Here is a 12,395-nt window from a genome sequence, read left to right as displayed (position 1 = left end):
CCTGGTTATCCCCTTACTATGGATCTCTGAAATGAAAATTTATCCAATCTAATCCACAAAAACAGGCCTGTCCAAAGAGTGTTCCATGGGCACCAGTGCCTCCTTTCCCCAGCCATACTCCTGCCTAGTGTTCCAAGTGCAATGACTGACACAGAGGGGTGAGAGGGAAATAACAGATTTACATTCTGCCTTTGGAAAACTACGGAATCTACGCATTTATCCAAAAAATAAATAAATAAATAAAAAATTGAAGAAGCCATATTGTTCAACACAGAATGGCAATTGCTTAACTTTTCTGCATTGTTTGAAGGACAAGCAAAGTGCTTAATATGCCACTGCACAATTATGAGCTTGCAGAAGCTCTCATTCGAACATCACTGTAACACCATGCATATGAACGATATGATACACAACAGAAAATTATAGGGAAACAAAAGAAAAAACAACGTTATGCACACGTAAATAATGACAAATTCCTATAAATTATGTGTGATGAAGGCTTAAAGAGAAAAGTACATAAATGCATAACCAAATAAAACTGAAGAAAGTGGTTAACACAAATGAAAATTAATCACCATTTTGTGAGAAATTTGAAGATATGATTATTTAAAAACATACAATTTGTTTGTACAGGAGGGAGATGACATTGTAAGGCCATTGCTCCAAGTGAGTTACATAATAGCTTTCAAGGCAACTTTGTGATGGAGAATACATTAAGGAATGTATAGCAGATGCAGTGGAACAATTTTATCCAGAACAAGTCTCAAAGTTTGAGCAAATCGTGCTTTCTCATCATATAGTGGAACACTACACTGCTGATATGGCTGCAGATGTACAGCATCAGCTGACTCAGAGGGCACTCCAGTTCACAGCATTCTCCATCACAGCTGACAATTCTACTGACATGTCAGATCCAGCCCAGTTGGTGATTTTTGTGCAGCAAGTAAATGCCACAAACTAGGGGTGATGGAGGAGTTTCCGAGTTTAATTTCACTTCAGGTCACTATCAGCCAGGACATTTTTGATGTCATGGAGCTGTTAACCAATTCCTTTGGACTGAAGTGGTGAACTATGAATGCAGGGAGAGTGAAGTGGTCTTACTAGCTTGATAACAGAGAAATTGGAATCTGCCGGGTTGTCACTGACAGCTGCAGTTCATTGCTCTATACATCAAGACACACTATGTGCTAAATCAGTTACAGTTAGTCACAAAATGAAGATTGTTGTCCATGCTGTGAACTATATTTAGTAACATCAATTAAGAAATTATACATTTAAGTAATTCTTGTCTGACATCGAAGTCGAAAATGCTAACATTCAATACTGCCCTGAAGTTTGGTGGTTAAGCTGTGTACAAGTCCTGAAGATGTCCTTAATTTGTGAGAAGGGATTGCAACATTTCTAGAGATAAGTAAAAAAGAGATCATCACTGACAGTTAACCTCACTTTTATGGCCAACATCACCAATTATTTGAATTCATTAAATCCAACAGTGCAAGGGGAGAATCATTTCTAACTACTGAGGCTTTCAAACAAAACTAAAACCTTTTAAAACACCAGCTTCAAGTTTGTAATATGACACATTTCCTGGAACTCAATGCAATGATGTGGATCAGGCATGACTGACTACACTTCAGAATTGGAAACACTTGCTATGAGTTCTCAAACAAATTCCAAGACTTTGCACAGCTGATTTCAGTTTATCAGTTAGTTATTTCACACTTCTGGCTGCTGATGTACCTCACTGCTCCTAACTTCAGCTGTCAAACCTGCAGTTAACATCCAACTGCCCAGTTCAGAAATCCCCAAGAGCAACATCTTCAGCTGAACAGCCAAGATGTAAAGTTATCTCAATGTCTAATTTAACATATGTGCATGAATGTTTTTCCTTTTCTTTTCTTCTATTATGAAACAGAAAAGTCTCATAACGTTTAGGTTTAACGGATTTTAACCTGCAGAACTCCACGTCTTTAGCTGTATTATGAACCATAGTTCCAGATATATTACATATTATAAAATCAAAATATTTGTACATATGAAACTTAATGTTAAATGCCTGTATCTAAAATATTTTGTTTAATAAAAAGGATGTATAATTCTGTTCATCATGTGGACATTATTTAATGTACTTATTTAATTACGTAATGAAGTTATTACTCTGACAGAAGGATAAAAATTGAAAGTGAACACTAACAATAAAATCCTGCTTGTAAAAATCTGCTGAAATATTTTCCTTTTAGAAGTAAACCCACTATGTTGCAAACAAGTCTTCAATGTGTCTTGCCCCCCCCCCCCTCCCTCTCTCTCTCTCTCTCTCTCTCTCTCTCTCTCTCTCTCTCTCACCCCCCCCCCCCCCCCCCCCCCCCCCCACACACACACACACACACACAGAGTTCATTCACTTACAGGAAATCCAATTGAATCAGCATCCAATGTCAAGCGGGGTGAAACACCATCATTCCACCTTGATTCAGTTTCTGTTTTAAGTACAATTTTTGGCTGTTTTGTTATTCTGGGCGTCATGTCCTGTAACCAAATATTTGTATTTTGTTACTGAATGCAATTGCATGTAAAGAAAAAGATTTAAAAAAATGTTTCTAATTCCATTTACAAGATAATTTCATTTCACTGTGTTTCATGCAATGCTCAATATTTCTGATTAATTTTCTATATACAACATTCAAAGCATATGTCATTAGAATCTATTCTATATTTATTTCAACACAGACTAATGTCTGAAATAGTCATTTTTTCCATTCTTGCACCCTCGAAAAACTGTACTGAATTTGATCAAGCCATATATCAGAACTATCTGATAATAATGCTTCTTACAATTAATTGTTGACTTGGTTAAATAGCAAATCTACAACAGTTACAGTTACTTAGGCTCACCCTCTTCTAGTCCAGAAAGACATTGCTAATAATAATCTAATTATGTTCTCTACATATACTGAAATTAGGGAACACACACCTGAAAGAAGTCTGGTTCTTCCTCAGGCTCCAAGTTTTCAGTTTGTTTTACTTTCTGGCGGTACATTTCAATTTTCTGCTGAATAGGATTTGTTTGTGCTTTTTCTGCAACTACAGAATCTGGGCCATCAGGCCAGGAATTCCAGTTCTGGAACTCTTGAACCTGAAAAAAATGACACACACAAAATTTTATATAAACTTGTCCACGAGACAAAAGAAGTTATTTTACTCTTGAACAATAAAGTAAACATTGTTCTTTTAAATTAAAACTTCTGTGCTGTTCCAAACTCATTACCTATCAACTACAATGAAACACAAATTTGCCTCTTCCAATAACAGGTAAGAAAATGTACAATATGTTGACAGGGGGTCAGTCAAAACAATTCTACTGCAACATTTACATTGACTATAATCTAAAGAAATATGGAGTGGTTTCTTCCCCGACCCCCCCCCCCCCCCCCCCACACACACACCAGATTGTGTAATTACCAATATGAAACGCCTCAGTTATTAAATGACTTTCAAAAAAGCAACCACGTGTCACTGCCATAAGTGGAAACTGTTAAGATACACGGATTGTAAATTACCTGTTTCAAATATATTGCAAAGTTTAGTTTGCTGAAAAACACACCATTCATTTCTTTCCTTTTCCATCCTGATGCTGCATTCAAATGCTCTAAATACAAAAAAAGCTTCTGAACTGGTTCTATAACTTCATGTTTAATTCATAAAATTTTCTTTTCTATGTACAGATTATACATTATTTTAGTCTTTTATAATTGTAAGGCTCTTTCAAAGTTGGTCTATCAAGTTCATCCATTCGTTAATACTTTCAGCACTAGATGCAGACCGTACCATGTCATCATCAAAACAAAAGTTGCTCATATAGGTTCCATTAAACAGTATCCTTTCTTCTGAAAACTTCACCCAGTGCTCACAACACTAGTTCTGAACATCTCTTTCAGTTCTGAATATCCAACTATCCTGATGAAGTGTAACTGTAACTGTGGGTTTTCAGTAGATATGAGTTGCTCAATATCCAGGAAAAGAAATAATATATACACTTTGCTATATTCTATAATTTTGTTTACAATTTTCAAATAGTCTCTTACTCTATAACTGCTTCTAAATAGAGCCACCTGGTGCTGACTGAAACCTAGTTTTTTTTTCCTATGTGGTTGGTGAAAATGTTAGTGAATATGTTGAATATTATGGATGGAAGGGCAATACTGTCCATCTGTAATTTGTATGTCTCCTTTACTATCAATGAGGTGTTCTCTGGAACAACGGCTTAACTGAAATATATTGAGATCGAGATAGAGAGCATCAAACATTTTAAATAGTTTTTTCATTCATTTCAAACTCTTGTACATGGACTAAATTTTGGTCAAATATAAATGAATACTGTTTCAGAATATATGACATGAGAGTGTAATACGTAAAAATTAATGGCTGATTTGGATTTCCAATTACAACACTTTTCCAGTTTTGGGTAACTGTTTTATTACTTTTGAGTTACTTGCTTGCCAGCTATAATTATTTTTTACTTAAACACATACATCACTTTCTTCATACCTTGAATTGACTTCGTACACTTTATTTGGCATTACCTCATTGTCACTGTTACTGACTCATCTCTCTAACTACACAAACATTTAAAGAAATTATTAATTTAAAAAATTTTGTCAACATTTTCAGTCACTGTGCCATCTTAATTGGTCAAATGTAGAGATCCACCATTAACTTATGCCCCCTGCTCCCACCCCCCAAAAAATTTCACATCTTCTTAAGGCAATTCCACACAGTATTGTTAAACTCAGCATATCCAACCATATTCTATCACAGCCTGTTTAAAAGTGTTTGCCTCCTCTTTATGAGCTCCCTTGTTAACTTTATTCTCATCCAGCACAATTTATACATTGTTCGATAAAATAGTCAGTTTCATTTGGTCCTCACAAACGGAATGTCTTAATTTATATTGTTTTTAGAAGAAACAATGTGTTGCCTTTATCAAATTCTACTAATATATAACTTCAGTCATTTCTGTTATCACGCATCAAGGTTCCGATGGAAGAATTGCTCTTTTACACTAAAATTTGCCATCATCATCTATTCATGCGTCCCTTCATAGATACCTTCTGTCTGCTCACAAGGATGCGAGCAAGTTTGTGTACAGATTTTCATTATTTCCATGGTTTTTTTTTTAATTCAAGTCTTGCTACTCTGCTTGGTCTTCATTTTTATGGCACATGCCCAACAGCTCTACTACATTCTGTCTGATGCTGTTACAGTCTTTCGCAAGTTCACTAACCTATCTTCAGAATCTAAAGCTCTGCTGTACATTGTCCTCAAACAAAAATTGCACAAATATTTGGATTTCTTACATCCACTTTACTGTATATTCAATGAAACCTTATCTAGCATCGACAGGTCACATGAGTAGCTGGGTACTCCCCATGGCTTCAAGCCGCTGCCCGAGCTTCCTCAATTCACTGCTAACAATTCTCTTTCAGCCAGGACAAAATACAGATGCTGCAGGGACCTGCATATAACAGCAAACCATCTGACAACTGTACTAATGACAACAACCTACAAGAATCTGAACAGCTTAGCAAGTCAAATAAACAGTTCTATAACTTAGCAAAGCTGTGCTCAAATCAGGCTCCACCCATGATTAAGTGCTTCTAAATTTTACGAGTCCAATCGATATGACCAGTTCAGGTGCAGATTCCATGCCAGCAGGTACTCTGAGATATCAATATATCATAAATGATTAGATGGGATTTTTATTTTATGGTGGTATATTTCAATATGTTCTTCAGATCAATATTCTCATCCATGTACCGAATACACAGTACTGTCAGGTGATTTTGATTGTTGTAACTTTTGTCAAGCACTCAAGGGATACCCTACAAATATGTCCACTACCTTTTAAGATAAACAATGGACTCACAAAAGAAAAAAGATAATTTTAGCATCTATAAAAGTACAAAAAGATTTCAGGTCAGTCACCATATAATTTCTTCACAGTATATGTTTATTAATTAATGTGACCAACATGCATAACAGTTGAAGCACACTATCAATAAACCACATCAGGAGTTTCACAAAGATTTGTGCAGTTACAAAAAAGTTAAACACTTATTGGCACAAAAAGATTCAAAAGTAAATATCATAAAAGTAAAATTATAAGATGTGTGCTTACACTGAAACGTCATTAATTTCTTGACTGACCTCTCATGATTCATATGACATCAGAATACTAAAAGATGTCAGACAAGGATGCATATTATCTTAGACACCTCAGACCTTTGCCTTTCACAGGCAATTGCTATACTGGCTAAGCTGCCCAATCATGGCTTGAGACCTGTTCTCACATCCACCAGCACCTCATACCCTACCTTCCACACTTCAGAGCAAGTTCTCCTGCATATCTTGTGGGACTAACACTCCTGGAAAAAACAATATTGTGAAGACAAGGCTTAGCGACAGACTGGGGCATCATTTCCAAAGTGGAAACAACAACAGGAAGAAAGGATATTCTCATGTCGTAACCACACTGAATTCCAAAACCGGATGTAGGGTTGTCAATGAAAAGCAATACTTCGCACCGAAAGCATGTTTATTATAAACACCAACATACAATTAGAACAGAACTGACCACTGTGCAGAGATTGGAACTATTTATACAAACTATTCCAAAATATGCTAATATTACAAACTTAGTATATTTCAAGAGCCTTCCAAAATGGCAAATACCAAACAACTGTTTGTGGTGAGTTTTGAACTGACAACCCACAGCATGTCAGCAAGTGACATTAATCACTGCATCACTCCCTCTCGAGGACAAACAGCAGTCCGCTGTTTCAGAACTTTCACTGGAGCCAATTGAGCATTCTGGATCTAGATATTGCCAATTGTCCTTTGTATGGTAGCACCGGCTGATCCACATATTCTGGTCATGTTACATTCTCTTCACTATGATGAGCACCGAAGGCAGCCCTTTCATTGCTCTGTGCCTCTGGCCCTTGGTAGGTCTTCATACGGACAGCACGGACACCATCTCTGTGCTCATCTTCTAGATGAATGGTCATAACTCTCAACTTCAAATGTGATATACAACAAGTGACAAAGGATTTGATGGGCTTAAAGTAGTGCTTTAGTAATTTTTCCAGTAGTCTCACTTTCTGGATGGTTGTACAGACATAAAATTCCATGTCAAGTCTCACATGCTGCTGTTTAGTGGCTGGTGCTTGGCGTTTTAGTGTTCTTGATCTTTCACCTGGGCGTCCAGGGTTTGTACGTGAGCCAGCTGCTTTGCTTCTTCAGTCCCAGTGATGAGGCGTTTCACACAGCCATCCTGAGATCATCCAGCTAAAATGGGAACAGTGTCTCTATTGTCATTTTGACCTCATAACAGTGGAGCAGAATAAACGTTGTGAAGCCTGTGGTGTCTTCCTTTACTGTGTTGTGTGCAAATGTCACAATGGGCAATACTGTATTCCAATCTCTCTGTCTGATATCAACGTACTTCAAGAGCACATCTGCCACCACCTTAATTGGAGCATTCTGTGAGCATTCATCTGGTGATGGTACGCAGTTGTCAACCGGTAGGTGATGTTGCGATGTGAAATTATCTCTAATATTAGTTTTGCTGCAAAACTTTTGCAACAGTACGGACCATCACATGGGATGCACTGTACTTCAAAACAATGTCTTGTACAAGGAACTTTGCAATTTACAGAGCTTCATCAATTGCCACAGCTTTGGTGGAAGCATAATAGGTGAGTTAGTCAGCGGGAATGATTATCCCATTTGTGGACCTCTGGAACCTCCCCAATGCGTCGATTTCAATTCAAGAGCATGGCACTGTTGCAGGAAGAATTGGTATAAGATCCTCTGTAAGTTACTGCGGCATGCACTTCTATCATCAGCATTCCTTGCAGTTGCTCAAACAGTGCAACACATCAGTATAGATCCAGCCAGTGATATGGGCATCTGATTCTGTCTAGAGTCTTTACCAATCCATGATGACCAGATGTTAGAGTGTCAAGGAAATACTTCTGGATAGCTCGTCATAGATGAACTGGGATGATGAGCAGCCATTCCCATTTATCAACTGAAATTCTCCTTTAGTCGGTTCCTCCTCCTTCAAGCCTTCTATGCCCTTCAGTAGTGTTGGATCTTCCCTCTGTTCAGCAGCAATGTCATTCAATACAGCAATGGCTGTGATTTCATCAACACTGCTGTGTCTTGCCAAAGAAAATCTTGAAAGTCAAGCGGTGTCCTTGTGTTTTCCTCCATTTTTGTATACTACCGGTGAAGCATGGCAGTGGTAGCTCATTCTACAGTGCATGCTCATTGCACCACTAGCTAGTAAGTAAATAAATTACAATAATGAAGGAGAGAACCATATGTAGATACAAATAAAATTTTATTAATGCAAGTTTGAGGAAAACAGCATTGTGAGACAAGTTATAGATCATAAGATGTTTCGATTTCAATTTACCATTGAAAATAGAATCATTGAGACCACACAAAGGCAGGAAGCTACCACCGTTGCATTTGCGGGGCAGCAGCACACACAAGGATGCCACATCATCATGACGGGCTTCAGAGCACGGTTACGGGAGTTTCAGAAGGCCAGCATGAGAATACATAAAGGCAAAAATGAAAAGTAAGATGCAGTTTCCAAGGACAGATAGCCCTTGGCAATAGCTGGTGGACAAGTCCATGGAATGGATGAATGAGTAGACAAAAATAGATCGTCAGAAAAACGCTTTTTATAAGAATAAGAATGAAGTGAGATTTCAGAGTATGTTCCTACAGAGTTTCCACTGAAGGAACTGATGTACGGCAGTAGTTTTGATAGAAAAATAATTGATAAAGTGACTTCTCTGACATCACAGCAGTTATAAGTAGGACTGACAAACCACTGTACACGGAGGACATCATTTCATGTTAAGCTTGAATACACAAAGTTACATAGACAGTGACTTCAATTGGCATTTCGAAGTTATTTTTACTGGTGACGACTCTGACAGTGATAGTTTAACTAAACAACACTTACTGTGCATCATATGTCATCACTCAACCAACTGTTGGTAAGTGGGATGAGGTTAAATTTGTTACTGGCTTGGTGTTACTATAGACTGTCGCAGCTGTGTAGAAGTCATCAAAAACTTGCATTCTTTCTCTGCAATAGCATACAATGTGTCCAGGCTGTCCACAGCAGAAACACACTGTCCTCTAAATGTCAGTTCTTCTACAGGGCATTATACTTGGTATAGGAGTTGATTGTACTAGAGATGGGCAAAACCATTCTTTTCAGAGATTGAATCAGAACTGCTAAAGTGCAGGAATGAACTAACTCCCTGACACACACCATTTACTCGTAAAAATAAATAATCAAAGGTCACTATACCTGCATTTTTATCTGATTGGGTTCTATTTTGAAAAAAAAAAAAAAAAACCACAGAGAGAGAAGTAATAAGTTTACCTAGTTCTGAGATTGAAAAGTTCTTCATTTCATCTGCTGTAAAAATTGAAAATATCACAACAAAATCCTAAATTTTTTATCAAGTGGAAAAATTTTAAAAATCAGACTGTTTCTTGTTACATTTTCACACTTTTTGGGGAAACAAAACATAATATGTGAATTATAAGATACAGTCATCACTTACAATCAGCATGACAATAATAAATAGGGAAAATTAAACAATAATATCATTTATAAATAAAATGTGACCCATTTTACTCAAAGTGAGTTGGTTTCCTTTCTCGGTGCATATTTGGCCTGCTTTTGAAAAGATATGCTCACAGGGCACTAACATACCTGGGATACATAATAATTTCAGAACAAATTAGTATAATGTTGGGCACAGCAATTATGTGGTTTGCAACCAGTTCAACAGACTGTTGTTTCTAGACAAATATGCCTCAGACAAATATCTGTCCCTGGTCGTGACGTGTTAGGAGCTGAAAATACACTTCAAAGTGCTGCTCATATTTTTCTCATAACAGCTATATTATATTATCTGTTTGTGACTTCACAAGAAACAAAGTTACGGCTTTCAGGCGCCAGGTGCCATTTCCCAGAAAAATAATAATTTATTATCAGAAAGCAGAAAGAGTTCATTCATTCAGATTCTTACAAAATACTAACTCATTCATGACAGAAATGGACATACAAAAGAAAGTAGAAAGATTAATTACATTAACAGAACACTCCAGGGAATCCTCACAACTAAAGTAAGAGAAGAAATTCTACAAAATGGTGTCAGTACCAAATATGACTTGTGGAAGTGAGGTGTGGACTGTCACAAAAATAATGAATACAAACGAAATCATTCGAGATGCAATTCCTAAGAATAGCTGAGTACTCACTGCAATTTGCACAAAAATGCTGTGAGACAAAGTAGCCATTTGGATGCACTATAATAACTTTCCTTATATCTTTACCACACTTTTATTATTTCCAAAAACACCTCATGCAGTTCAACATTCCGTCATTTTTAAAGGCTACAAAATATAAAATACAAAACTGGTGTCAGAAGATATGAAGATATGTTATATTTAACCATTGAGAACAGAAAAAGTATATAATGAGAAGAATATGGCTTTCTAGCTTACCAATGTTAGGTCAGTCATATAAATTTGTTCATTAGATACATTGTATCTCAGTAACATAAGTGGACTAAACCACTAGGCAGCACTGGATACTTACAAGGGAACCTCCCCATCACACCCCCCTCAGATTTAGTTATAAGTTGGCACAGTGGATAGGCTTTGATAAACTGAACACAGATTGATTGAGAAAATAGGAAGAAGTTGTGTGGAACTGTGAAAAAATAAGCAAAATATACAAACTGAGTAGTCCATGGGTGACATAGGCAACATCATGGAGGCCGTCAGTTCATGAGCGCCGTGGTCCCGTGGTAGCGTGAGCAGCTGGAGAAGGAGAGGTCCTTGGTTCAAGTCTTCACACGGGTGAAAATTTTACTTTCTTCATTTTTGCATGGTTATTATCTGTCCGTTCGTTCATTGACGTCTCTGTTCACTGTAATAAGTTTAGTGTCTGTGTTTTGCGACCACATCGCAAAACCGTGCGATTAGTAGACGAAAGGACGTGCCTCTCCAATGGGAACCGAAAACTTTTGATCGCAAGGTCATAGGTCAACCGATTCCTCCACAGGAAAACACATATGATATATTCTATACGACACTGGTGACGGCATGTGCGTCACATGACATGAATAAGTTGTCGATCCACCCAACTTGTACACTTGGCGAATGGGTAAAAAGATTCTTCTACCTTGCCCGATTTAGATTTTCTTGTGAATGTGATAATCACTCCCAAAAAAGTGACGAAAACATAAGAGTTTGTCACATAAACTGAAAATAAAAAATTAAACTTTTCACTCGATGGAAGATTAGAACCAAGGACCTTTCGTTCCGCAGCTGCTCACGTTACTACAAGACCACGGCGCTCCTCCGTTTCCAATGTCCTTTATGTTGCCTATCTTCCCATGAACTACTCAGTTTGTATATTTTGCTTATTTTTTCACAGTTCCACATAACTTATTCCTGTTTTCTCAATTGATCTGTGTTCAGTTTTTCAAGGCCTATCCACTGTGCGAACTTATAACTAAATCTGAGGGGGGTGCGATGGGGAGGTTCCCTTGTTAGTAAGTGCTGCATTTGTTTGTTTACAACAACATTTTCATCGTTACAGCACATACAACAAATTCATCGATAAACAGTTCGTGGAAATCACTTTGCAATGTTTCACAAAAAGATGTTTGTTTACAAAAAATGTGTAATAGATCTTTTGAGTGGTCAAAAATAATACAGTGGAAGAACACACTAAGTTGAGCTAAGTACATGATGGCAACTGTTTGTCAACAAACATTCTTTTATAACTTACAGCAAAATTACTAGCATCAGCAAAAGTTCATAAACATCATTTTATAAGAATTCACAAAGTCTAGAAATACCAGCTGAGGCATGTAGCATTCACTTACGAGGAACAGGTGGTGCCCACACATCACTATTTCCGTCAATGGGAGCAGATGCATATTGTCTATACAGGAAAGTCAAACAATTTGAGAAGGCACAATCTTAGAATCCCATGGTATTTTACAATGCTTGTTATTCACAAAAAACAGTTTTATGGTCATAAAACCACAGACTTCCCACCCTCTACTAATCTCTATAATTTTTACATTTTATTGCTTTCTCAATTGGCATACGTACAATTAAAGCTTATGGTTTGTTATATAGTTATACCAATTTCTGTGGGAGTTTTCTTTTATTCTTGGAAAAAAAAGAAAAAGACTGTGACACGTAACATAAGTTAGAAGGAACAAGTTATATAAGGTAGCACAACTGCGAGCATACCATCAGCATCTATACTGCACTGCTTT

At 37.1% G+C, this 12,395-nt stretch overlaps 1 protein-coding gene across 1 annotated transcript in view; it reads right to left on the bottom strand.

Moving 5' to 3' along the window:
• LOC124713471 (receptor-binding cancer antigen expressed on SiSo cells) overlaps positions 1-12,395 on the bottom strand; it is a 44,316-nt gene that overhangs the window by 15,066 nt on the left and 16,855 nt on the right. The window contains exons 2-3 of the mRNA XM_047242950.1: positions 2,972-3,133; positions 2,407-2,526 (exon numbers count right to left, since the gene is read on the bottom strand). Of these exons, the coding sequence (XP_047098906.1) occupies positions 2,407-2,526; positions 2,972-3,133 (282 nt within the window). The remainder of the gene's footprint in view (positions 1-2,406; positions 2,527-2,971; positions 3,134-12,395) is intronic.

Source organism: Schistocerca piceifrons, chromosome 1, assembly GCF_021461385.2.
Source record: "Schistocerca piceifrons isolate TAMUIC-IGC-003096 chromosome 1, iqSchPice1.1, whole genome shotgun sequence".
Classification (NCBI taxonomy): Eukaryota; Metazoa; Arthropoda; class Insecta; order Orthoptera; family Acrididae; genus Schistocerca; species Schistocerca piceifrons.
This window is presented reverse-complemented; position numbering and strand designations above follow the sequence as displayed.